Source organism: Marmota monax, unplaced genomic scaffold, assembly GCF_021218885.2.
Source record: "Marmota monax isolate L192 unplaced genomic scaffold, Marmota_monax_Labrador192_F-V1.1 WCK01_AAM20220418_F8-fsc00004, whole genome shotgun sequence".
NCBI classification, from domain to species: domain Eukaryota; kingdom Metazoa; phylum Chordata; class Mammalia; order Rodentia; family Sciuridae; genus Marmota; species Marmota monax.
The window spans coordinates 32,911,726-32,938,120 of record NW_026692881.1 but is presented as its reverse complement, the minus strand read 5'-3'; the positions used below and the strand labels follow the sequence as shown (position 1 = coordinate 32,938,120).

Here is a 26,395-nt window from a genome sequence, read left to right as displayed (position 1 = left end):
TCGCCCTCATTTGGGGCGTGGGGAGGCACAACACCCACGGAGTGGGCGGCAGGCAGGCCGGGGCACGCAGAGACCCTGCATCCCCGGATGGAGCCCAAGGCCCCCCACGTACTTCGCTGAACTGCGAGGTCTCGGCTTCCCGGTGATCTGGGACGTGAACCCCATTTGTCAGTCATAAAGCTCGGTCCGCCCGCGGCGCCGAGCCAGTTCTCGGAGAGGGCGGGTGCCCGAGATGGATGAGGGAGCTGGGAACACGGAGGGCTGGCATCTCCGGCGAGCTCCGCGGCGCGGCCAGGGGCCCTGGATGCGCTAACCGCCTTGGCAGGGTTCCTGAGTCCCGGGCGGCGCAAGCTCCCTTCGGGAGTGCGCACACAGTCCCAGGCGCGGGGCTGTGGTCACCTGGGTGGTCCTGCCGGGTCCTGGCACCTGGGGGCGGGACCCAGGGTCGGGGCCGGCGCGGGCGGGAAAGGCGCACGGAGCGCGCCACGCGGCGCCTAGCAGAGAGGAGGGCGGCGGGCGGGGGCCGGGCTCGCCGGGGCGGCGCTGAGCGGGCTCCTCCTCCTCGCCCTCCTCCTTCTAGCCTCGCCGGGGCTCAGCGGCCGCGCGGCCGGGCTGCTCCTCCTTCCTCCCCCGGGTCCCCGCGGCGATGTTCAACCGCGCTGTGAGCCGGCTGAGCAGGAAGAGGCCGCCGTCAGGTAAGTGGCTCCCGGGGCCGGCGGGCTGGGGTCGCGGCGCGGGAAGGGACCTCGAGCGGCGGGCCGGGACGGCGCTGCCCGCTGGGCATCCTTCCCTGCGTCCTGGGCTGGGGCGAGGCTCGGCGGTGCCGCCCCGACGGGAGCCCCGGCCGACTTGCCACTTCTCCCTGCTGCGATTCGTGCCCCCGAGGTCCCCGCTGCTGCGGGAGCGCTGAGCCTCGAGAGACGCCCCGGGGAGGAAGTTTGGCCGAAAGGGGAACAACTTCAGTTTTCTTTTTAGTGATGGTCTGGGAGAAAAAGGAGATCCAAAACGCCCCCAAACTTCGAAGGTAGTGTGGGACCCAGATACCGAAAGCAGAACGCAGGCGGGCTTCCCTTTGTGGAGTCCCTCGCCTCCGCCGTGGGCGTTGGTGGGAAGGGTGCCCGCGCACGCCCGGAGGCGGCAGGGCTGGACCTCACGCAGCCCACTCGGCAGCCGGGCCGGGGCTGGCGGTTCTGCAACAGCGCGGAACCAAAAAGTGGGGCCACGAAGGTGTTTGAATAACAGGATGGAGCAGGTACACCTGCGTGGTTCACGCCAGGAAGTCCTGACATGACAAAGTATTCACCTTGGCCATCACTCTGGATTAGTCTAAGCCACAATTTGTGGCAACTTGATGAGATAAAGAACACACGGTGGAGATGAAACCATACCCCTCATTCAATCCTTTTATTCTTTTGATTCATATCAATAGCTAGGACCCTCTGAGCGCTTACTGTGGGCCAGAGGCTATGTCCACTACCTTCTGTGGCTTCTCCTTTTACCCTTAGAGCAGCCCCATGAGAGGGGGAACTGAAGCCAGGAGTGTTAGGTAACGTGCCTCACTTCACACTTAGGTGATGGAGAATCTTCCAAACCCAGGCTTGTCTGACTCCCATGCTCAGGAGTTCACAGGTTTTCCTGCGTTGCTCATTTCCAGGTTCACTTCTGCATACTTCTGGGAGTCTGTGCGTGTTGGTCCGTTTCCTCTTTTTTACCTGACATTGTATGTAGTTACAAGATAAGACATTGGAACCAGAACGGCAGGGTTGGTATCCCACCCCCACCCCTACCAATTCATAGCTGTGCAACCACTTTGTGCAGAATAAGAAACTGCAAAATAGAAATAATGGGAGCTGCCCCTCTCCTTAAGCATGTGCCCCCGATCAAATTATGCAGATCACTGTATTTAGTATCTAGGGTGACTGTAATAAAATCAGACTTCATAGGCGGGGTGGTGGTGCACACTTGTAATCCCTGTGACTGGGGAGGCTGAGACAGGAGGATTACAAGTCCTAGGCCAGTAAGACCCTGTCTCACAATTAAAAAGGACTGGGGATGTAGCTCAGTGGTAAAGCATCCCTGGGTTAAATCCTCAGTATTTAAAAAAAAAAAAAATTGGACTTCAGAGGGTTATTGTAAAGATCTTACATTGTTGCCCAGCACATTCTAAGTGCTCCATTAGTGTTAGTGGTAATGTAAAGTCTTTCAGTGTTGCATGTGAGCCTAAGGATTCCCTTGTGGGTGTTGATGGTAGTCATTCCCTATTGCCAGCATAGGCCCATGGAGTAGTGATCAGAGCCTGAATTCCAAAGTTAAACTCTATTTCTAACCCAGACTATCATTCATCAACTTTGAGCTAAGTCGCTGGACCTCCCGTGTTGCAATTTCAAGGATGTGCTGTAGCCAGCTGAAACTGGCTTGCAAGAGCCAATTACTAAATATTCAGAAAATATAGGAACTGATTGCTACACCATAGGTAACTTGAAATTAGCTGCGGCGGGATATTTACATTATGAAAATAAGCAAATGCTAAAAATCAAGGCTTTTTTTTTTTTTTTCCTCCTTGGAGAGTTGATATACCAGCATACTTCTGGGTCATTTTCCCCATCTGGAAAGTGGATTTCATAAAATTGTGGGCTTATATATTCTAAAACATGTGAAGCCCCTGGGACAATGCTGAGAACATGATAAATGTGTAATAGTTATGAGTTTCTGTCTTTTCTCTTTTCCTGCTATAAATGAGCTGCTGTGAATATCCCCGAGTGGGTTGTTCATTGATTTGGGTTGCATTTGGGTTGAAGACTCGCAGATAGAACCGTTGAATCATGGGAGATATGTGAGTTCATTGTGTTTTGCATGTGGCCAGGTTGACTCCAAAAAGACTGAAGGCAGATTTAGCAACCTGGAGCAGGAACAATGAAGCCCAACTGAAGCCCATCAAAGTGTGGTTGATGATAGAAAGGTCAGCAGCTAACCATCATGGGTTGACATGGATACCTGGCCTCCAACTGCCTGATGTCCTTAGAAGTTTAGGTTTGAAGTCTTCGCCCCTCATGGGGAAGGACATGAGCCCCTCCAGTTTGGCCACCCCCCAACATCAGGAAAAGAAGGAGCCTAGTGAGAAAGCAGGAATGAGGACCCGCAGGAGGTACTGGGAAGCCAGCCAAGTGATCTGCTGGACCCTGAACTGACTTTTTTTTATACCCGGGATTGAACTCAGGAGCACTTGACCACTGAACCACATCTGCTGCCCAATTTTGTATTTTATTTAGAGACAGGGTCTCACTGAATTGCTTAGCACCTTGCTTTTTGCTGAGGCTGGCTTTGAACTCACAATCCTCCTGTCTCAGCCTCCCAAGATGCTGGGATTACAGGTATGCCCAACCATGCCCACCTGGACCCTGAACTGATTTTGGGGGGTAATTTTGAATTATTTTTCTTAAAGAGGCTCTCTGATTGTATAAGATCAGGCCCCACAAAAGTTGGATCCACCCCTGCAGAACTCCTGATTTGGACCTGGCTACAGTCCTGCCTCCCAAGCATCTTTAGTTAGACCTTTCTTGCTTTTCAGCAAAGTCTTTTTTTTTTTTTTTGGTACTGGGAATTGAACCCAGGGGTGCTTTACCACTGAGCCACATCCTCAGCCCTTTGTATTTTGTATTTTGAGACAGAGTTTCGCTAAGTTGCTTAGGACCTTGCTAAGTTTCTGAGGCTGGCTTTGAACTTGCCATCCTCCTTCCTCAGCCTCCTTAGTTGCTGGGATTACAGGCATGTGCCAATATGCCGGGCTCAGCAAAGTCTTATTAGACATGATGTCTTTAAGCTGAGGGTTTTGAGGTCCTAGCCCCTAATTCTAAGACCCAAAGTGGGATTCCCTTAGTCTCTTTTCAGAAGTTTCTCAAAGTATGTTCTACCAACTGGGTGGGAATGAAGGGATCTTGGTAAAAGTCAGCTTTGCAGACTTACCAGTCCAATCTTGGGGACTGGGGTGAGGCAGGGAAAGTAGACTACATTTTTAGCAAGCATCCCAGTTGACTTTTTAAGCCACTGAAATGTGAGGACCCCTCAAAGGATTCTGTCCTCTTGTCCTGCCCCTCACAAGAATTGGTATTTTTGATTACTGGGGTGTGCCCACCTGAGAAGCAAAGCTGAGGTTACCCTGATTTGTGTCAGAGTAATTCCCACCCTGCCAGGCAGGCCACCCAGGCCTGTTATACATTATCCCATTAAACCCTTGGGAACAGTTTGAGATTTATTGCTGGGCTTACGTTTTTATTTAAAGATGACAGTATTTGTAACAATTTAATGTCTTTGTTTTAGCAACTCAGCAGTGAAGCATCTTGGCAGCTGGGGAACTTTCCCTGGAGAACCATACTGGCTGGGCCTGGGGGTTCAAGGAGATCTGGCCTGCTGGTACAGCAAGGTCAGGATGAGGGTGATATTTTGTCCAGGTGAGGTCAGTGCAGGAGCCAGCTGACTCTGTGGAACCGGCTCTGACCCCCCCCCCCCCACTGAGAGCAGCCTGCAGACCCATGAGCCTGAGGCGCTAATGGTGCTTTATTGGCTACTTTGATCTGTGTTTGATCTTATGTGTCCTTCTCTCACTGGTAGAAAACTTGGACACCTAGGCAGGTGCCTGGCTTGGCCATTCTCTAGTGCTTCCTAGGTGAACAAACCCTCCTCTCTCCAGGCTGAGTAATCCCTTTGGCCCCCCGACACTGGGCTTTGGGGACTTGCTGTTTGAACTGTGCTAAATATACTCTCATGAGTGTCTTGTGCTTCCCCCAGATAGCTGTCCACTGCAGCAGCTCTGGGGTGGCAGTGGGAGCAGGGGCCCAGGCAGGCAGCAGCAGCAGCCCCTTGATAAGAGCTGTCAGGAGGTGTCTGCTAGAGTGGAACAGTCCCCTGCAGACTTTCAGGGACAAATTTCCCTCTCAGGCCAGTTTCCATCTCTGGAGGGCCTGCTAAGTGCTTAGGAAACCTTGTTGACCCTAGGCCTGGTGCCTGGGGACCCTCATTCTGGCTAGCCTTCCCTCCCAGCCCTGCTTTCCCCAGTCCCCACTCTGTCCCTGGGGGGACTGGACAGTTCTACTTCTGTGCCTTTGTCACCCAAAGATGTCCCCTGTCCTGTCCCCAAACCTGGGTCTCCCTGCTCTAGAACCTGTCACTTCCCTGTCCTCTGTACCTGACGGTGCAGGAACTCCTGCAGAGCTGCAGAGGTCACTACGGGGCCGGGAGTTTCCAGAGCCACCCCTTTCAGAAGGGCAGACCAGGACACTCGACTCAAGTCTGGGCACATTCAGTCGTTCAGTCACCATGTTAAAATATACTTAGAGAATGAATATGAGGATGATCATCTTCTCCCTCCCTCCCCTTCCATCTTGGAACTCCTGGCCACATCTTCTGAATTCACAGTAAGATCCATGAGTGAAAGGATGCTGCCTTTCCTTTCTGGCACTTCCTGGGCTCTCCTGGCTCTCCAGCCAGCCAACCTGGGCGGAAACCCAGCTCCTCCACTTCCTTGCTTGCTTCTTTGTATCAAGTTATTTCACCTCCTGGTGCCTCAGTTTCTTTTTCTGTAAAATGGGGCCAATGATGGGGCCAACCTCCAGGTAATATGCAGTTTGGAGGGTTACATACAGGAAATGCTTAGGGAATGTCCGCTGTTTTTATTAGCTGCCATCTTCTGCTCCGTACCTAGCTTTGCTCAATCCTCAGGAAATATTGATCGTTTATAATTTATATACATGAGGGCCAGATACCAGGCTAACCCTGAGGAAGACATAGCTCTTGCTCTTAAGAAAGGGTGTGGTCTTTCTTTCTGGTTCTAGAGAGGGAAAAAGTCACTTACCTTGTTTTTTAAAATTAAATTACCTTTTTTTTTTTTTCCTTTTTGGTGCTGGTGGTTGAAGCTAGGACCTCATGTGTGCTAGGCCAGCACTGTATCACTGGGCCACACCCCCAGCCCCAGTGTTACTCACCTTGACTTGAGGCCAGAGCAAGGAGAAGGAAGAGGAGTGGGGAGGGGGAGGGTACATTTATACATTCATGTCAGGCCCCAGAGGAAGCATGGGGGCTTCTGGGAAGAGAAGAAAATCAATGCCAAGGTCTTCATTTTCAGCCCCAGGACAGGGCCTCTGGGTCATTAGAGAATGAATATGGAGATGATCATTTTCTTGTTCCGGGCCTCTGCCGGAAAAGTGGGGATTCTTGGGTGGCTGCAAATAACAGTTCGGCGTCCTTGTTTCCTTCCCTCTGGTGGATACTGGAAACCAGTGGCCATCTGTTGTTTGGTCCGCTCAAAAGAGGATGTTGAGGCTGGTTTTTTATTTGGACCCTGGGTGCTCCAGAGCCCTGCGGCCCTGTCTTTCTCTCTCAAAACAGCTCTGAGAAGGCAGAGGGATTCTGGTCTGCGTGGAACTTCTCGGTGGACCCCAGAGCATGGAACGTAAGGAATGGCCCCCACCCCTTCAGGAGATGTTCTCAGCCTTTTTTTTTTTTAATACCATGGCCTTGTCCCTGGCCCTGGGCGGGGCAGAGGTTGGGGGTGTGTGTGTGTGCTTGCAGTCACAGGTGCACAGGTGATCTCTGAAGGGCAGTGTGAGCACTTGACTTTGAGGCCCAAAGCACCTGTCTAAGTACCAGCCAACCCTCTGCAGCCTGTTCTGGGGTTCCTGTCGCAGGTGCTGGCTGTTATGATTATTTTAAAACTTTTTCACTTTGATTATAATTTTCTGCTAACTGTAGTTCACTTCAATCCCCGCCCCCCCCCCCCCCAGCTCCCGGGGCATTGTATATCTCTAAGGTAGTTCTCAGAAGCTAGATACTGGTGTGATAAACACTTAAGTCATATTTAGATACAGTCTTTCCATGACCCAGTTTCAAGGGAGGCTTAGGAGATCACCAGCTATAACAAACGACTCTCTGATTCTAAATTGGGATGATTTTTTTTTAATGTACTGTGTTTGATGTGGTATAGGTGATGTGAGGTTTTAAAATTAGTTTTGTGGAGCGTGTACTTGCCTTGAAACTTCATTTCACAGTAGAGAGTGTTGGAAAGGAGCATGGACGGTGTGTGTTGTACCAAACCACTTTGGAATTGAGGGTTAACATCTCTGCCTTCTGCTTGACTTGAATGTTTACTTTGTTTTATTTAATATGCTGTGAATTTAGGGGATATTTAGGACAGATCCTTTGAGAATGCAAGTTGCCTCTGCTGTTGAGGAAGTTGAATATTGAGATCACACTAAAATATTTGTGGAAATTATGCAGGTTAATAGCAGAAATCCAAGCTGGAAGCATGCAGCTCTGCTGAGTGCTGCAGATGCCTTTTGAGTATGGATTTCTAGGGAATTAATATCTGGAGAAAATCTCAGATGTGACATCATAGCATCTATAAATAATGCATTATGAAATAGGCTGCAAGCAACCTGCCCCAGGCACCTGCAGGTGCTACACCAGTCTCTGAAAAAAAGTGGCTTTTACTGAAGTCATAAACCACAGAGAACAGCATAAATGTAAAAGGCAAACGTATGTACATTGTGTTTATGTGATAGAGGATTCCACTCTAGTCTTATAAGACTTTTTTTTTTCCCCTCCATGGAATTGGACCTAGCTTTCTCAGTCTTTTTCCCCAGTGTAATTGTTTTAAGCCTTTTGAAGACTATTGCATTCTGGCTTTTCTTAGTGTGAAGATCAGCAGAAATCAAAACCAAAAATAGCCAGGCACACTGGTATACATCTATAATTTGCTACCAGGGAGACTGAGGCAGGAGCATAGAAAGATCCTAAGTTCCAGGGCAGCCTGGGCAATTTAGCAAGACCCTGTTTCAAAATAAAGTTTAAAAAAAATTAAAAAGGGCTGGAGGTGTAGGTCAGTGGTAGAGCACTTATCTAGTATGTGCAAGTTCTGAGTTTAATTCCTAGTACCTCAAAAAAAAATTACAAATAAAGTTATGGAGCCTTATGGGAAAGAGCAGGTACCCTAGAGCCAGGCTGCCTGGCTTTGGAGTATGGTTTCCCATTTCCTAGCTGGGTGAGACTTGAAAATTCCTGTGCCTCTGTTTCTTCATTTACAAAGTGTCAATGCTGTTAACCTCATGAATGTTTTGGGGAGAACTGAATGATTTGACCCATGGTAAAAAGCTCAGCACAGAACCTGACATGTTGTAAACAACTTCCAAGCTTTAAATGTTATCCACTAATGATAGATTAATCTGAAGATAAATTTACTGAAAAATTAGTATTTTACATGCAAAAATTAGAAGATCTGAAGTGCTTTAAAGGAGGTAAAATAAAAAACCCATAGAACTCCAAAACTTTTGTTCATTGCAAATGTTTTACAACTGGACTAAAAACAAAACAAAATAAACGGAATATGACGAAATTGAAACAAATGCTATGACAAATGGCTCATCATTAGCATGAGAGATCATAAAGCTGTTAGGAGAACATGGCTAACGTTTTTACTATGTATGCATTGCAAACCTGCTTTCTTGTACAATCCACGAAAGGAAGTTTTTACCAATGATAAAGGATAAAAGAGTATTGGAAATTTCTGGATCTGAAGGCCAGAAATTGGGCAGCAGTGAAATCTTGGTATTGTTTTATTGCTCAGCTCAGAAGTAACCTGCTTGCTGTTGAGCAAGGTTATTTATTTCTCCTGTACATTGCTGGACTGAAAATAACCTTTAAAGTGAACCCGGGAGGCTCAGGAATCCCTGACTTGGTGCACTTCCGAAGATAGAGGAAGTCTGAGGAGTAGACCCCGAGTGACAGATGTCCTGGGTTTGGGGCAATCTCTAGGGCAGTGTCAGATGGACTGGATTGAGGCTGGGGATAGTGACTTGGAAAAGAGAGACATTTGATTTGGATGGTATGAATGTGTCCTTTAGAGTTCATTTGTTGAAATTTAATCCCCGTTGGGATGTATTAAGGAGGTGGAAACTGAGCTGGCTGGGCACAGTGGCAAACACCCGTAATCCCAGCAACTCGGGATGCTGAGACAGGAGGATTGCAAATTCACGGCCAGCCTCAGCAATTTAGTGAGGCCCCAAGCAACTTAGTGAGACCCTGTCTCAAAATAAAAAAATAATATAAAAAGGGCTGGGGCTGTGACTCAGTGGTAAAGCACTCCTGGGTTCAATCCCCAGTACCACAAAATTTAAAAAAAAGAAGGTGGAAATGTACTGGACTATGGTGTTTAGAGGTGGGGCTGTTGGGAGGTGTTATGATTAAATAAGTTCATCAGGGTGGAGCCCCCAGGATTGAATCCTTTTGGCTTTCTAAGAAAAGAGAGAGGAAAAACTAGCAGAACACACACCTGTGCTCCCTGTCTCTCGCCTGTGATGCCTTGATATCTCAGGATTCTGCTGGCAAAATGGCCATGACTCTCAACCTTGTACTTCCAGAACCATGAGCCCAAGTAGACTGTTTTTCTTTATAAATTAACCTGCCACAGATATTTCACTACAGTTATGAAAAATAGACTAACAGACGCCAAAAAGTGGATGGGCTTTGCAAATGCTGCTCTATCAAGATCTGTCTATACTGATACCAATCAAGAAGGATTTAAAGAGGAGGGGAACACAGCCAAAAGCATTAATAAAACTTAAGAGTGGGGCGGGGGAGGGCTGGGTTGTAGCTCAGTGGTAGAGCGTTTGCTTAGCATGTGTGAGGCACTGGGTTTGATACTCAGCACCAAATAAAAAAATGAATAAATAAAATAATGGTATCGTGACCATCAACAACTAAAAAAAAAAAAAAAATTAACCCCCCCCCCCCAAACCTTGAAAGCCAATCTGGAAGTCTAGGAAAAATTCACACCAATATTTCTGGGCAAAGTGAAAACATGATAGATAGTTAGGGAGTAGGAGACGCCTATTGGGCAGCTCTGGGGCAGAAAGTGGGCAGAAGGCAAGAAGGACTTTCTCTTTACCCAGGATGCCAAAGCCAGGAAACCAGTAACATGGCTACTGAGAGAAGCTTCCCATTGGTGTGCTTTCTACTCCATTCCTAAAAATTCCATGCTCTTCTGTAATGGTATCAACTGTGGATGTTATTTCCTTATTCTTGATGCAGGAATAGGAGTTCAAGAGAGAATCAAATAGAGGGCCCATCTGTTGTCTATGTTCTAAGGGACACTGCAGCCCCATGGAGGTGATCCTGCTAGGGACAGTTTCCCTTAGGTGGAGCTCCCAGTGCTGATTCTGTCCTTCAGTTCCTTAGCCAGGTCCCCTGGGACAGGTCATTTCCCGTCTGGACTTTTGATTCCCAGTCTATAAAGGGTGAGACCAAATTAGTTGGTTTTGAGTTTATAAGATTTTTTGTTCAAATGAAAGCTGATGTAGAATCCTAATATGCAAAAATGATTAGCTTATTAGGTTTGATCACCTCTGAATGAAAGTGGTGTCAGCCACTGTGGCACTGGGGCTAGCTGTCTTAGCTCTCTTGGCTCCCTGTTGGCAAATGGGAATCCATGTGTATATTGATATTCAAGATAGTGTTGCAGTGAAAACCCCTGTGGTTTGGATTCTTATAGAAAATAATGTCAAGGTTTTGGAATCCTTTCAGACCAAAGTTGAAAACTCCCAGTCCCAGTAGTAGTTCTGCAATGGCAGGGGCAGCCTGAGGTTGTTCCTGGAACGGCATCCTGTGTGTCTGGGTTTATTTACTTAAGAGAGGATCTGCTGGGGAAGTGGAGTGAACCGTCAGACTGTGTTCTCTGGGCAAAGAGCAGAAGAGTGAGTTAGTCGGATGCTTGGCAGAATGAACTGATGCAGAAATTTCTCTTAATGATGATCTTTGAATTTGAACTTTGGGAAGACGCTCTGTTCAGGAGCTTGCCATCCCAGCAGGGACAAAGAGAGCAAGGAGCTCATTTCATATCCTCATACTGGATGGGGCACTTTAGAAAACCATCAGGTCTGTTTGGTGATGTGGCCCAGTGACTTCTCTTCTCATTAGAGGAATGGATTTGTCCCAAATAATGGATTCCTCTCTTAGGTACTCCATCACCACTGCATATTGAAACACAGTCCTGGCTGGATTTGTAGTTCTGTTTTATTTTATTTAGCTTAAGGGGCTAGGAGGTGGAGTCTTAGTGGATTAAGCAGTTAATGTGTATGTTTTCCACTCTAACAGAACATCAGGTATCCTTGAAGCTGCTTCTATTAAGCCCAGTGTGTTTTGACATGAATTTTCTACAACATTTTTTTTTTTTTTGTATTGGGGGTTGAACCCAGAAGCGCTTAACCATTGAGCCACATCCTTAGCCTTTTTTACTTTTTATTTTGAGACAGGGTCTCACTAAGTTGCTTAGGGCCTTGCTAAATTGCCAAGGCTGGTTTCGAACTTGAGATCCTCTTGCTTCAGCCTCCCAAGTCCTTGGGATAACAGGCATGTACCACCGCGCCCTGATTCGAGAAGATTTTTAGTAGAATGGTCTCGTAGCTATTTGTAGCAATTCATATTTATAAGACTTCATTAATCCTTTAAAGTGGTTTTCTTTATTTGTTCCTTTTTTTGGATGAGTACTTATTGTTTAAAATTTTGCTTCATTGATTTCTTAATTAAAAGTTTATTTTCTACTAGATTTAAACTTTGCTTATAAAAACATGCTTCTAGTTTAAAAAAAAAAAGTCATTAGGGAAAAAGTATTACCGGTCATTATCTCAGGGAAGGGGAGAAAGGAACTAACACTTGTTCAGAGCTTGTTGTGGCCCTAGTATGTTCCCAGGTCCCTGATGCACTTCCCCAATTGACACATAATTGTACAGGGTGCCATGTAGCATTTCAATACAGTGTGTAATGATGAGATCAGGTCGTTGGTATATCTGCCACCTCAAACATTTATCATTTCTTTGGGGAGCATTCAAGATCCTCTCCACTAGCCATTGTGAAACATGCTGTTAGCGCTTCATTTTTGAATCCTTAGGGTAACCCTAGAGGTCAGGGGTATACTCTATCAGAATTTTGCCCAAGGTCTTATAGTTTGGATTGCTAAGCTGGGTTTTGAACCTGAGACCAACCAGAGTGACTTCCCAGTGGCTTTTCCTTGAGTCTGGATTCTGTAGAAGGAGACATGTCTGTGCTGTCGCTTCCTCCTGCACTCGAGTGGCCTCAGTGCCTTAGTGGAGATCCCTTGTCCTCTTTCCTTTGGTCAAGGGGATATAAAAGCTGGGATCGTAACTCAGTGTTAGAACACTTGCTTAGCATTTGCCGGGCCCTGAGTTCCAGCCCCAACCCTAAAAAAAGACAAGATTTCAATGTCTTAGGTCGGTCGGTGAGAGATGTTGGGATGCAGAGTCGTCACCCATTCATGCTATTCACTGAAAACTCAGGCCTCAGGGAATCTATAGTTAATATAGTGTTTTAAAAGATCAAAATTACATAAAAATATTCATGATGAACCAAATATCAAAAGTTTAAACAAAGACCAGTATGTAACAGTGGGATGCTGAGCCGTCCTGGAGGTTGAGTCTAAATGGAAAATCAGAAGAATGATCCTGTCTTGGTTTAAACTTTGGTATTCTGTTCATCATATGTTTTTTTGATTAATTTTAAGGAAATCGCATGAAGCTGGGTTCGGTAGCACATACCTGATAACCCCAGCAACTAGAGAGGCCAAGGCAGGAGGATCACAAGTTCGAGGACAGACTTGCCAACTTAGTGAGACCCTTTCTCAAAATAAAACCTTAAAAGGGCTGGGGATGTGGCTTAGTCTTAAAGTGCCCCTGGGTTTAATCCTCAGTTTCTTTACCTTGATTTCTGAGTACTTTGGCAACCCCTTTGATTTTGCATCCTTACACTGGTCCTGGTCCTTTCTGCTCCATGGTTTTCTATGCCAGGCAACAAGGTAGGAGCTGGCAAATAGATAAGATGATGATGGACAGGAATTTTCAGATTAGTGGGAGTCAGTCCTGCGAATAGTCACCACTCCACACAGTCACGATGCTGCCTGCTGCAGGTCGGGGAGGAGTGCTGGGGAGTCCGGGTTCTGGTAGGGGAGGCAGCTGGAGTGAGACTTTAGGAATGCCTGTGAGCTGGCCGGTGGATGTGTCAGAAAGTGGCAAGCCTCTCATCTGCTGCGCCTCGGTTTTCCTATGTACACAATACCGGAAGTACTAGCGCCTGTCTCACTGGAGCAAGTCATTATGTCAGGTGCCTAACAGAGCCTGGCATGCAGCTTAACATCTGTGGGTTGGGGCGGTGAGGGTGACCACCGTGTGCAGATGAACAGCAGTGTCCTTGGGCCCCTGACCGTGGTCTGAACTTTGCTTTGCAGACATCCATGACAGTGATGGCAGTTCCAGCAGCAGCCACCAGAGCCTCAAGACCACGGCCAAGTGGGCGACCTCCCTGGAGAGTCTGCTGGAAGACCCCGAAGGCGTGAAGAGATTCCGGGTTCGCCTTTCTCATTGTTAATTGGGATCGATGTGATGCATGAGTTTAGAGGGGTTTGGGGGGAAACAGGCTGATCCTGAACACTGTCCCAACTGGAGAGTCAGAACTTCTCATCTGTCGTGGTCATGTTGACAGCGCTCTCACAGATAGCCAGGGCGTGACACCAAGGGGCAGGTGGTCTGTCCCTGGTTTTCGTGGGGTGGGAGGCGATGGAGAGAAGGTACAGAACCCAGTGGTCTGTATGGAGAATTTCCATCCCTGGGCTGCCTGGGAGGTGTGGCCTAGGTCTCTCTGAAATGTCGATAGAGACAGTAGTGTCTTTGGAGAAGAGAACCTCCAAGAGGAGGCAGATGGGTGGGTATTGTCGGTGCCACCTAGAACCGACTTTTTCAGCCAGCAGACCTCTAAGTGCCCGTTGGAGGACCACATGGGAATTTTGAGAATGAACCTCAGCAACGTCTGTCTTTGAGGTGTGGGGCCAGGATGCTGTGGGTCCCTGTCAGGGAGAGAGTGGCAGGTTGTGCCAGGGCTTCTGGGTCCCAGATACCAAGCCACTGAGCATCATCTAGATGTGAGGGAAGCCTCCACACGGCCGAAATGCTGTCCATGCACCAACTTCCCAACCTCTGCCGAAAGAAAACACACTTCCAACTTAAAATAGCCGTCATTGTAGTGTTTTTTAGACATGCTTAATATGTTTTCTTTTCTTTTGTTTAAAAAAAAAAATGGGCCTGGTTTTGTAGGAATGTACTTTGTTTAAACAGTGGCTGGAAGGAACTAATACATTTCCCACTTTAATTTACTTTTTGGTAATTTATTGTCAGCTAAGAAATGCAAGTAGAGTCCTGCTTCATTTTTATTCTTCTCTACAGTGTCAAAGCCATTAAGGTCAAATGCATATGAAATTCTAGCTTTAACATTAAACATGCTCTTTATTTTCAGGGTGGAGTTCTCAAAGGATAATTGAACCAGCCTCATCTGTTGAATTTTTGCCAAATCATTTCTTGAAGGAAAATGCATCTTTTTTTTTCTTTTTAAGTAGAATACTGTATGATATTTTTTTCCTTTTGATTCATAGGAATTTTTGAAAAAGGAATTCAGTGAAGAAAATGTTTTGTTCTGGCTAGCATGTGAAGATTTTAAGAAATTGCAAGATAAAAAGCAGGTATTTCTTTCTACCTTGTGATCATTTTCTTGATCATGTTTTTCCTTTTTCTTATCCAGTTACAGCTGCTTGCCTCATAGATTTTGAAATTGCCTAAAGAAGCCTGATTTATATTAGACTTGGGGGAAAATTTAAGCTTCTGATTAGGTATCTTATGTTGATCAAATATTAATAATTTGAAAAAGAGGGTCAATCCACGTTTCAATGGAGCTGTCCAAATGGGCCAATATTTAGAGTAAAAATAATGATTTATGTCCTTTAGCATTTGCCATTGTGTGTGATCTTTCTCTTCATGAATAAGTCATGAGGATGCTTCCCCAGAGTTTGCCACGTTGGCATTTTTGGACATAGTAAAATGATCAGCAGATGAGTAGTGATAAAAGCACAGCGTTCATCAGATGGATTGTCAATTATTTAGTATATCTTTATAAGTGCTTTGTAGTTGGTAGACACCCCACACGAGAGTGTCTGATGGTTCTCCTAGTAGATGTGTGTTTTCTATTGGAGGTAGCCTTTAACTTCCCATGTTGGCTGCATTTTCTGCCATTGAAGGCTGGGTGTAAAGGAGGTGAGTGAGGTTAAGAAGGAGGCTTTAGATTGGTGGGTATGAGACCTGGTTTACAGGGCTACCAGCTCCGTGAGGCTGCTGGCTTGCAGATGTGGGGCCCGAGCTGCCTGTGTGGGGCTTGTGGCTGGCAGGGTTTCCTCTGTTCTGTCCCCACGAGCTCACTGATGGGGTGCTCAGGTGTTGGCTTGCTTACTCTTTGTCCCAGGGTCCCGTGGGGCCTTTTGTCCCAAGCTCCTTCTCCCTCTTGTCCACCCCTGCAGCTGGTTTTCCAGAGAAGCTGGACATTCGGGGTCTTATGTGAAACCATATTTGAACTCATTTTTAAAAAATTTAAAACCTTGCCTGCCCAACAAAACATCTCCACAGGCAGATGTGGCTTGTGGGCTGCCAGGGATGGAGTCTCCATCTCCAAAAGCCTGAATTCAGGGGGTCAGTTGCCATTGTCCACGGTCCACTGCTTGGAAAATGCCCAACGCTGGTTTGTTCTGAGGCTCTTCCAGGCTCAGATACGTTTTCCCCAAGAGGGAGCATTGTGGCCTTCCCTCCCCACCTCCTTCTCTGGAGCGACGAGGACAGATTCTAAGACAAATTGCCCACTGGGCAGGGCTCTTGTTTCTCTTGACGACTCTGACTAGAGCATCGTAGGTGGTGAAGGCCGCAGGGGGACGTGAGAGATGAGGGGACAGGTAAGATTCGGGGCTGGAGTTCTTCAGGGCAGGAGTGCTCCTGGTTCCCCTTTGTCCCCCACACCCAGGACAGGGCCCAGGGCCAGCAGTACCTGCTGGCCTGTGCAATGGATGTAACTAATCTCATAGCTCGGTGTCAGGGCTGAGTAGATGCCCATTGTTCTTAGAGTGTTAGGGCCAGCTCACCTGCAGTGTAGACAAGGAAGCTGAGGTCCCCCCGTGCTATGGCAAAGCTGGACTCAAACTAGTGCTCAGGTCACCCAGGCAAATGGCCTGCACGTCTGCTCCGTGTTCGTCTGTTCAGTTGAAGTCACCGCAACTGTGGGGAGCACCCGCTCAGCATCAGGCATCCTGAGAAGCCCTGGAGATACCTCATGGGTGAGCTGGATGAGCTGCTTTGGGGAGTAGACCTTGCAAGTGTGGTGAGAATAGAAATGGGAAGTGGGGGGCCTGTGGGAGCCTAGGCAGTGGGTGGTCACTGGGGCCCCTCAGGGGGAAGTGACTCAAAGCTGAGTCCTGAATTGGGGGCTGGGGGTGGGGGATAGTGTCCCCAAGGAGCTGGGACAGCATATGGGAAGACCAACCCTGTAAGATGACAAGGAGGTGGAAGGGTTCTGTTTGCAGAGGAGGCTGGGGACAGGTGTGGCCACACCTGGGAATCTGGGTGCCACAGCAAGGAGGTCACCTCAGGCCAAGGCCCTGGAAAGCCTCTGTAGGACTTCAGTGTCCATGGGGCAGGTATGGTATTAGGTGGCACTGCCTGTCCACACCCCAGAGAGAGGCATATAGAATAGGGCAGCCCCTCCCCATGCCCCCATCCCTGATGCCCATCTTAAGACTCTGGAAGGCTTAAGCCTGGAATGTGCCTGGCGATTACTTCAGTACCATGAATGTCACCTTCACCTGCCAGCTGCCTAAGAAAGCAGCTGGTGTTGGGAAGGACAGAGGCATCAATGACCCTGGGGTGTCCGGGCTCGGTGTGGGTCATTGCCTGAAGCCTCTCGACTGCTCCCATTCACAGGTGCAGGGATGTGGTCTGAGAGGTCAAGCAGCAGCTCACCTAAGGCCACCCAGTTTGTTGCACCAGGAAGCAGACCCGGGTCCCTGACTCCAGCCTGTGAGGTCTCTCTCCTGTGTCCTGCAGCACAGGAAGTAAAACTAGGGAGTCAGCGTAAGACAGTCTCTTATTTTCAGAAGCGGAGGAGGAGGACGAAGGCACTGGACTGGGCCTAACTGAATTTCGCAATCACACTTATCACATCTGGCCCAGCAGGGAGGCGTGGGAGGGTTTATCTCTGTAGTCAACTGAGGCAGTTGTGGGGTTGATGCAAATCTCGATTTTTGCCTCGGTTATTTTAAAGAGAACCTTGTTGGGTCTGTTTTTCATCCTTTGACTTGACTCATGCAGCACTCCCTGACTTCAGATAGCTTGTACAGTCGCTTGTTGGTTTCCTGGCTCTGTCTTTCCCTCTGTCGTGTGGCTTCATCTTCCCTGTGGTATCCGAGCCGCCTAGAATCAGGCCTGGACCACAGTGTGCTCTCACTTCCTGCATTCAGGCGATCAACCCCTGGGGGCTCCGCAGGCAGCAGGACTGTCCCCTGGCCCTGCAGTCTCAGCCGTGGCAATGGACTTTGAGGGCTGGACTCACATCCCATCCTGCTGGGGCTTTTATTCTCCAAAGCACGGAATAATAGAGCAGCACTGGCTCCCCACTGCCTTCCCGGGTCCCTGCTTTGTCACTTGGCCGGCAGGCAAAGCAGCCCCCTCGTTTAGTAGGGTCCTGACACTCTGCATTTATTGTGGGTCATGTGGGGGACTTAGAAAATTGTGAGGGTGACATGTCCCACCCTCTCCGTGGGGCCTCCGTGGTTGCTGTACCTTCCAGGTGTCACATCAGCACTTGGGTCCCAAAGCCCCTCCCTCCCATTCAATGTCTTTATGGTTGACATTTTTTTTTCTCTCAAGTGCCTTTCCTCCTTGAATTAGCACGGGAGCTATCGCTAGCTTTGAAAACAGACCAGCATCTGTGTCGTATGAGACCTCAGAAAAAACTCCAACAAGGTGTTTGTTCTTTGGCTGCCCGGTCTTCATTCATTCATCCGTCAGTCAGCACCCGCACAGCACAGTGGCCCGGTCTCTATGTGGCCGGGATTGCAACGGCTGGCAGCTGGTACAGATTTGTGAAAACCACACCGAGAGTGGGGGTGGGGCAAGGTTTCTAATGATCACAGCTCTGAGGGTGACTTGCCCTGGCCTTTCAACCTAACAGCACTTTGCATTTTAATAGTATGGTAGAGTCTACAGAGTTATGGGGGGTCCTGTGGTATTGGTTGTTTTTATCTCTTTTGTTTAATGCTGTCATTTGATCTCATTACTGAGTATGCTTTTAGGGATTTATTTATTTACTTTCTGTGGTGCTGGGATGAACCCAGGGCCTCAGGCTAGGCAAGCACTCTCTGTAAGTCCCCAGCCCTGTGGACTTTTTCTTTTTTTAAGTGTTTTTGAAAATTTCAAAGGTGACATATGCTCCTTGGAACAAATACATTCATTCAGTTCACAAGTGGGTATAATAAGGAGTCATTCTCTCTTCCCTCAGCACTTTCCGGAACTCCCTTGGCCTCTGGTTTGGGCATTCTTTCTGGCCTTAGCCTGTGCCATGTGACTTTTGTCCCCCGCTCCTACCCCACATGGGGAGTTCTACATAGAGCCACATCTCCAGTTCTTTTTATTTTTTATTTTATTATATACAACTTCTTCCTGCGGTAGCTCAGGGATTGCTTACTTAGATCTTTGTGACATTTTTATGATGAAGAATTTATTGCTTATTGTTTGCAAAGAGGTGCTTGCTTACTATTATAGTTTCCTTTTTTTTGGTTTTTTTTGGTACTGGAGATTGAACCTGGGATGCTTTTCCACTGAGCCACATCGACAACCCTTTTTATTTTGAGATAGGGTCTCACTAAGTTGCTGAGGACCTCCCTTGTTTGCTTAGGCTGGTCTCAATTTTACAATCCTCCTGCCTCATCCTCCCCAGTGACTGGGATTACAGGCGCCTGGCTTACCTTTTCCTTCTTGGACCATTTTTTGTTCTTCCAATATTCACATTCCCCACTGGCCCACAGCATTGTTCAGCTTGATGCTGTTAGGTTGTCCCTGTAGCCTGGCTTTCCTGGGGACAGCTCTCTGAACACTGCTCCACACTTCTGCCCTCTTTGTGCCACAAGGTAAAGGCTTCAGTTTCCGGGACCTGGTTCCTCCTCTGCCACATCATTCCCTTGTTTTGGTGGCACACAGCAACAGCTGAGAAAGGGACCTGGGCAGCTGGAGGTGTGAGGACAGTGGAGTGACAGTGTTAGTTTTTTCCATCTCTCCCAGTTCACTGATGTGTAGGAATTCTAGGTTGCAACTCACTGAGAATATTGCAGGCACAGTCACTTCTTGGCCTTCTGGCCAAGCTCAGGTTTAGAGTTTTGAGGACATTGTCCCACTGTCATCCTCTTCTTTTGGTAGAGTGATGGTGGTACCCGAGATTAAACCCGGGGCCTTGCTCATGCTCGGCAAGTGCTCTGCCGCGGAGCACACCTCAGACTGTTCCATTGCCTCCTGCTTCTCAGCATCAGTGTTTTATGTATAAGTTATTTTGCTTTGCTTTTTTCCCCTCTGGAATGGTATAGGATCTGCTTTTTGTTACAAAATTCTAAAATTGTATGATCAGGGGCTTTGAAGAGACATGGTCCATTAATTTTGTGGGCACTTTGTAAAGCCTCCTAATATGGAAATTTATAGTTCTTGTTCTCATGTTATTGCTATTATTTCTATTTTTTTTTTTTTTTCAATACCAAGGATTGAACCCAGGGGTGCATTATCACCGAGCCGCATCTGCAGCACTTTTTATATTTATTTTGAGACAGGGTCTCACTAAGTTGCTTAGGACCTCGCCACGTTGCTGAGGCTGGCTTTGAACTGACAATTCTCCTGCCTCAGCCTCCTGCGTTGCTAAGATGATGGCTTCTACTTTTTTTCTTTTTCTTTTTTTAGCTCCTTCCATTTGGGTGGCTTGTCTCTCCTCTGTCCTCTCTTTTCTTCCCTGAGACCAGGTCTCATTATGGTGTCCAGGCTGGTCTAGATCTTCTGTGCTCCAGGGATCTTCCCTCTTCAGCTGCCCAGTGGCTGGGACCCAGGGGGGCACCACCAAATCTGGTTCTGGTCTCTTTTCCAGTGGTGACCCTAATCCCTGGACTGAGCCCATAATTTTATTTATTCTTTCCTCCTTCTTTATCTATCTGGCATTTGGTCCCTACTGAAGATTTCAACTTTACCTTCATTTTCTGCTTTTATGTTTTTGTTTTCTCCAGATGAGGTCCCCCCGGTCTCTTCCTGGTGGGCCACAGGGCCATGTGTTCCTCTGTTGGGTGGGAGAGGTTGCTGGGGTCTATGTTTGATGCGTCACTGAGCCTCGTGAATCCCGTTTGGCAGCTCATCTTTGCCCTCCTTCCTGCCTCTGTCTGGAGCCCCCCTCAGTCAACTTCTTAAGGAAATTTCCATCTTCTGGAGGAAGGGAGCAGGGAGGTGGTCACTGCCTGGGGTTGGAGGCAGGGATCAAGGACCTGGGCGACTAACATCTTCCTTCTGCTGCCCTCCTTCTCCCTTCTACCTGGTGACCTGGTCCCTGCCCTTGGCCGTGCCTCTTGTCACCTCCTCCGAGCCCTGCAGGTGTCTGGGTTTGTTCTTCTTGCTGTCTGTCCCACCATCTGTTCCTCCTTCAGCCTCCTCCCATTTCTTGGCCAGTTCTCGGGAATTCTCTCCTATCATTTACTCAGTACTTTCTTTGCCTCATTCTCTTTCTGAAGTCGACGTGAACACAGTTGGTGGCTTGGTCCCCCAGGGCTCTTGTGCGTCATCTCCCATGGTGCCTCTGGCAGGGTCTCGGGATGGAGAGGGATGAGATGATGGGAAGTGCGTTCAGAGTGATGCGAGCAGAGCCAGAGAGAGCGTGGGGGCCGTGTGGGTGTCAGAGGGCGTCTGGTGTCCGTTTTTTGGAGGAGAGGCCATAGGACCTCTGACCAGCAGGGACACCCCTGCTCTTGGTAAAAAGGTTGCTGTGTTAATGGGACATCCCTGTCCACACTGCTAGGGATCAGTTGGCATATGGGCCTGGGGGAGAATGTTGGGCCGAAACCTTGGCAGAGCATGTAGTTGGGGAACCCCAGGATTTAGGGAGGGGACAGAGGGACAAGAGCCCAAAGAAGATAGGAAGAAAGAGGTGTTGGAAACTCCTGAGGCCATTGGAGGGTGGGAGCTAGGGAAGAAGGTAGGACAGGTGTGCAGGGCGGGGGGCCAGGGTGAGGCCCAGAGAGTGTCTGGGCTCTTGGGCTGAGCTGGCTGGTGGCAGAGGAGCTGCTGGGAGGGAAGAGGAAGACTCCAGCGCATACTTTTCTTGTGGGATGTTTCCATAGAAGCTGGGGACGTGGAGGCCATTAGTCATGGGGATGTGAAGTCAAAGCAGATTTTCATGTTCCTAGTGGGAAACAGCTGCATGTTTCCCGAGTAAGGGAGAGGAACCCACAGGCCCAGCCACGTCCTTCCCTGTGCTGGGTGAGCAGGGCTTTGCTGTTGAGTGGAGGGTGTCTCTGGGTCTCAGAATGAGTTCACTTGATGCATTGTGGGCAAGCAGAGGCATTGCCAGGAAAGGCCCAGACTGGGGGAGCCTGAAAGGAGCTCGCCGGGGTGCAGACATTGCCATCCACAGTCCCCGACCTGGAAGGCCCAGGCAGGGTCCTTTTGTAGCACCTTCGGGGGTGTGTTGGAAGCTGGGCTCATTAGGTCTCCTCAGGGAGCGAGAGGCCCTGTCTAGGCTGTGATCTGGCGTGTCTCAGGGCCATGGAAGAGAAGCTGGCCTCTTTTTCAGATCACAGACCCCAAATCGACCCCACCAGGGATGGCTGTCCTCTTCCTATCCTAACAGCAGCCAGAATAGGGTTAACAAAGCTCTGGAAAAATGTACCAAGATAGCTCAAGTGACTGGTTCTTCTTTTTTGTTCAGTGTTCTCGGTCTGGACAGCAGGCCTTCCCGTGACCGGCTTGTGGTCGGCGGTCTCGGGGCTTCCCTTTTCGGTCATGCTTCCTATCCTGGCTCAGATAAGCTCTGCTGCTCGGCCATTCCTCAGGGCATGTGATGGGGGCAGGCCTGAGGCAGGTCCGGGACCCCCTGAGACCTAGGAGGGGCGGCTGGTGGGAGAGGTGAGTCTGGGTCCTGGGGCTTGTATACCTGTAGACCTGCCACCTGTTTCCTGCCCTGTGGCCTGCTGCCCCCACCTCAATCTCAGGCCGCTCATTACCCGGCTCTTTCTTGAACTACTTAAGAGAGCCTGGATTCCCATGGGCAGTGTGTGCGCATGTGTGCATGTGTGTGCTATGGTGTGTGTGTGAGTGTTCTAGGGAAGGGAAGGCCTTCTGCCCACAGGGCTCTGCATGGAGTTAGCTAATCTGACAGCCTGAAATTCTACTTTTGTGAAGTAGCTGTAAAACAGGAAGTGGTTTTCCAAAAATGTTCCTTCCTGACAGGGCAGGGGGTGGTGGGAGGAAGACTCTTGGCTCCATAGAGAGGATGGGTCTTTGAGAGGTGCAGAGTACAAAGTGCTGCTCCCCTGGGCCTCGCTGATGATCCCCAGACCTGTCCTTGGAACATCCATATTTACCTTAAGAGGCTCCTTGTCCCTGAGTTTGACATCAACTGGTTGTTTATGTTGATAGTCAAGAAAGAACAGACTCCAGGACTTGGGGGAGTCGACCCCCACCCAGGCCGTCTTCCTGTAAGCACTGGCGAGGCTCGCTTTCCCAGGGGACCCTGGTCAAGCCGCAGCCTAGTGGGGTCTTCTAGTCTCTGGAACCACAAAAGTTCTTTCCCCCCTGTTTTTAAGCATCAGTTTTAGAACACTTTGGGCGGTTTCCATAAGACCAGAAGGTTTTCAGAGCCTAGAATTTTCTAAGCCAAGCTCCATAGCGTACTCAGAGCCCCAGAAGGCTCTCTGGAGAGAAAGGCAGATTTCCAGGCCGCCCCCCCAGCCCCCTCGCCTCCCTGAGAGGCTGCAGTTCAGAGCCCTTTCTGGGGGCCTTCTCCGCAGGGTATGGTGATGACTTACTTGTGATGTTTGGAGAAATGCCTGTCTTAGCTGCAGGTGAGGCAGGGGCACAGGAAGTCTCCTTTCTCTCAAAGAAAATAGACCTCTCAGGGGAAGTCCACAGGTCTGCAGCCCCAACACATTGTTTTGAAGAAAAAGTGCTCACCGTGAAGCCGGGCTCCTTCCCATGGGGGTACGTTCCACTCCCACCCCAGCTGGGTTTGGGTGCAGCCACAGTGCTGATGGGTGGGCATCTTGTCGTCTCTGCTGCCTGACCTCCTCAGGGCTCGGCTTCCTGGCAGGACTGCACTGGGACTTCAGGGGGGCCGTGAGCGAGCACAGCCTGTCCCGGAGGATGACAGGCTGCACCTGCAGAGGTCGCTGTGCTTCTTAGGCAGGGAACTGGGTGGAACTGAAGGCTTTGGAGCCGTGTCCTGAGCCTGCTGCACCCATCACCTGTCCTGGCCCTGTCCTCATCAGGAGAGGGGCTTATGGGAAATGGCACTTTGCTGGGTGTTCAGGGAACTGAGGAAATGGGAGTCACCTAGAAGGTGTCTGTACCCTATAGAGCAGGTGCTGGCTGGATCCCTGGTGGGCATGTGAACTAGGTTTACCTTGACCTCCTTATTTCAGTGCTGGGGATTAAACCCAGGGCTCACGCATATTAAGCACGTGCTCTACCACTGAGCTACACCCTCGGCCCTTGACTTCTTTCACTGTGGTAAAATATACCTAGTAGGAAGCTCACCATTTTGACCATTTTCAGTGTCTCACTATACCTTTCAAAACGTTTAAAGGGTGCACCTCAGTGGAATTGAGTACATTCGTAGTGTTGTACTAGTGTCACCACTGTGTAGTTCCAGAACTCTTTTTTATCACCAGACAGAAACACCATTCTCATCAAGCGGTCCTCTCTCTTTCTTCCTTCTCCCAACACGTGGTGACCACTAATCTTTCTGTCTCTGGATTCACCTATTCTGCACAGTTCATGTGAATGGAATCATATGGTGCATATCTTCCTGTATCTGGTTTCTTTCACTTAGCATAATGTTTTCAAGGTTTATTCGTTCATTGGAGTATATATCAGTGCTTCATTCCTTCTTGTGACTTAATAAGATCCCCAGGAGCCCTTAATTTGGAGGATGTATCCCAGGTCCTGAATGGTAGTGAGGGCTCACTCTGGGTCAGGGTACTTTCTCATCATTTCTGAGTGGTTAGTGGAGATGCGGCCACAGACACACAAGTAGGGCGGAGGGTGGGGCTGGACGCCATGAGCCCACTTGGGGGTCCTGAGTGGCAGCTAGAGCTCCCAAGGCTGCAACTGCTCTGAGCCTGGTCATAGGGCAGAGTAGGGGCTCAGGCAGGGAAGGGCTGTGTCTGCAGGTAACGGACAGCCCCCTCTGTCTCCGCCAGATGCAGGAAAAGGCCAAGGAGATCTACGTGACCTTTCTGTCCAACAAGGCCTCATCCCAAGTCAACGTGGAGGGGCAGTCTCGGCTCAACGAAAAGATCCTGGAAGAACCACATCCTCTGATGTTCCAGAAACTCCAGGACCAGGTAATCCGACTTCCCTGACGGCACCTTGGTTTAAAAACCCACATTCAATCCAGGCTGGAGGATTCAGTGCAGCACCAAACGTCAGGCTCCCAGGAAACTCTCATCCCCTTGGGCAGGCTGAAGCGCCCCGAGCGGCCCTGGCTGGTGAAGGGTCAGGACTGACCTGTGGGACGCTCCCTTGAGCTCCGTTTCCTCTTAGTCTGCACACTGTTTGAACCAGCAGGGTTTTCTGTGCCTCCTCAACCCAGATGAGAAGGGAGGCTGGGGCTGTTTGAGGAACCCACACTGAACAAGCAGCATGTGGTAACTGCGACAGGACAAACTGGGACATCTGGAAGGCAAGTGCAAAGCCTCCAAGTGGCAGGGCACCTGCTGACGTTGTGTGCAAACATCCAAACTGCTGATGGCCCCGTGCTGTAAGCTGGTTTAGAATGTAGCTCCTGGGTCATAATGACAAAGTGGACATTTGGCAGCATATTCCACTTAAAACAGGAAAAATTAGGCTTAAAAACGGACCTGTAAATGGGTAAACTTTAAGTGTTCTGGCAGATTTTTTTTGCAAGAAATCTAAGTGGTAACAGATAAGGGGATGGGATCGTAGATAGGAATCTACAGGTGAGACTGTTCATATCATGCTTCCTTGCTCTGAAGTGTTCTAACCACACCACGGACAGACCAGTTTCACACTCCTGCTGGCCCATCCTTACTGAGGAAGAAAAGGTCTTACTTACCTGGCAGCAACGGGTGGGGACCAGCTTCCAGCTTAGCTCAGCAAGCCCAGAATCACCTGAAGGATGTGTTAAAACAGACGCACCCCCCACCCCCTGCCCCCGGTTAGCATGCAGCTATGAGGGTTCCAAAGGCAGGGACTAGCTCCCCATGAGTTCCCAGGGTGAGTTCATGCTGCAAGCCTGGGGCTACACTTTGAGAACCATGGACCCTGTGTGTTGCTTGGCCTTTTTTGATCATGTGCTGTGTGCCCAGAGCCCTCACAGGAAGAAAATAAAAATGTAAGAAGTAATTTGAAAATGTTTTCCAGTTGACACAATGCTCAGTGTGAATTCCATACAGATTTTGAATCAGATTGGAGTGTTGAAAAAATTCCAGTCCTCCTGGGAGTCTTATTGAGGGCCTCCTGGAGATGGTGGTTTGAGGCCTTTGGGAAGGATGCTGCGGACATGAATTTGTGGAGGGAAAGGAAGTGCAATGTACGGTGGCCACGTGGAAATATCCGCCCCACTCTGGACCTCAGCATCTTTTATGAGCTTCCTACAGTACTTTATTTTTAATTTTATTATAATTAATTTGTGTGTGTGTTTGTGGTACTAGGGATTGAACCCAAAGGCTGTACCACTGACCTACATCTCCAGCCCTTTGTTATTTTTTTATTTTGAGACGGCGGGTCTTGTTACATTGTTGAGGTTAGCCTCAAACTTGGATCCTCCTGTCTCAGCCTCCTGAGTCACTGGGATTACAGGCAAATGCTATTCCTAAAGTGCTTTAAAGAGCAGCCAGGGTTGAGCACCTGGGCTGGCCCCTGTGTTCTAGATATTCTTAATAATAGCAGTACCTGTGATTTAGGAGCTGTCCCTTGAGCCTGGTGCCTCCCTTGGCAAGTATCAGCTCGTCTAAGCTCCAGTGAGAAGTATTGTTTCCATTTTGCTGATGAGAAGAACAAGGCTCGGGGAGAACCAATAGTCAGTTAGTTGAACGTCACTTGAGCAGTAGAAGGTGCCGGAGGCTGGATTCACTCTCACCCACCTGCCTTCCAAGGCCTGTGTTGGTCTCCCAGCTCCTGGGCAGCCTCTCATTGCTGCTCAGAGGCCCCTGAGGCCCTGGAGCAGAGCAGGTGGAAAGACTGTGGGGGCACGGGCTGAGCAAGGCAGGAGCAAGAGG

General features: G+C 49.0%; 1 protein-coding gene across 4 annotated transcripts in view; it reads left to right on the top strand.

Annotated features, from left to right (window-relative positions):
• Positions 1 to 547: 547 nt before the first annotated feature.
• Rgs10 (regulator of G protein signaling 10) overlaps positions 548 to 26,395 on the top strand; it is a 36,799-nt gene continuing 10,951 nt past the window's right edge. For 2 of the 4 annotated variants that reach the window (XR_009227332.1, XM_046450317.2), the window contains exons 1-4: positions 548 to 695; positions 13,283 to 13,401; positions 14,480 to 14,566; positions 24,356 to 24,499. Coding sequence is in view for 2 of the 4 variants with exons in the window: in XM_046450317.2 (XP_046306273.1) it covers positions 647 to 695; positions 13,283 to 13,401; positions 14,480 to 14,566; positions 24,356 to 24,499 (399 nt within the window). In the remaining 2 variants the exon portion in view is untranslated. Of the gene's footprint in view, positions 696 to 6,381; positions 6,446 to 13,282; positions 13,402 to 14,479; positions 14,567 to 24,355; positions 24,500 to 26,395 lie in introns of all 4 variants that reach the window. The other 2 variants (XR_009227333.1, XM_046450319.2) reach the window with 2 other exon arrangements.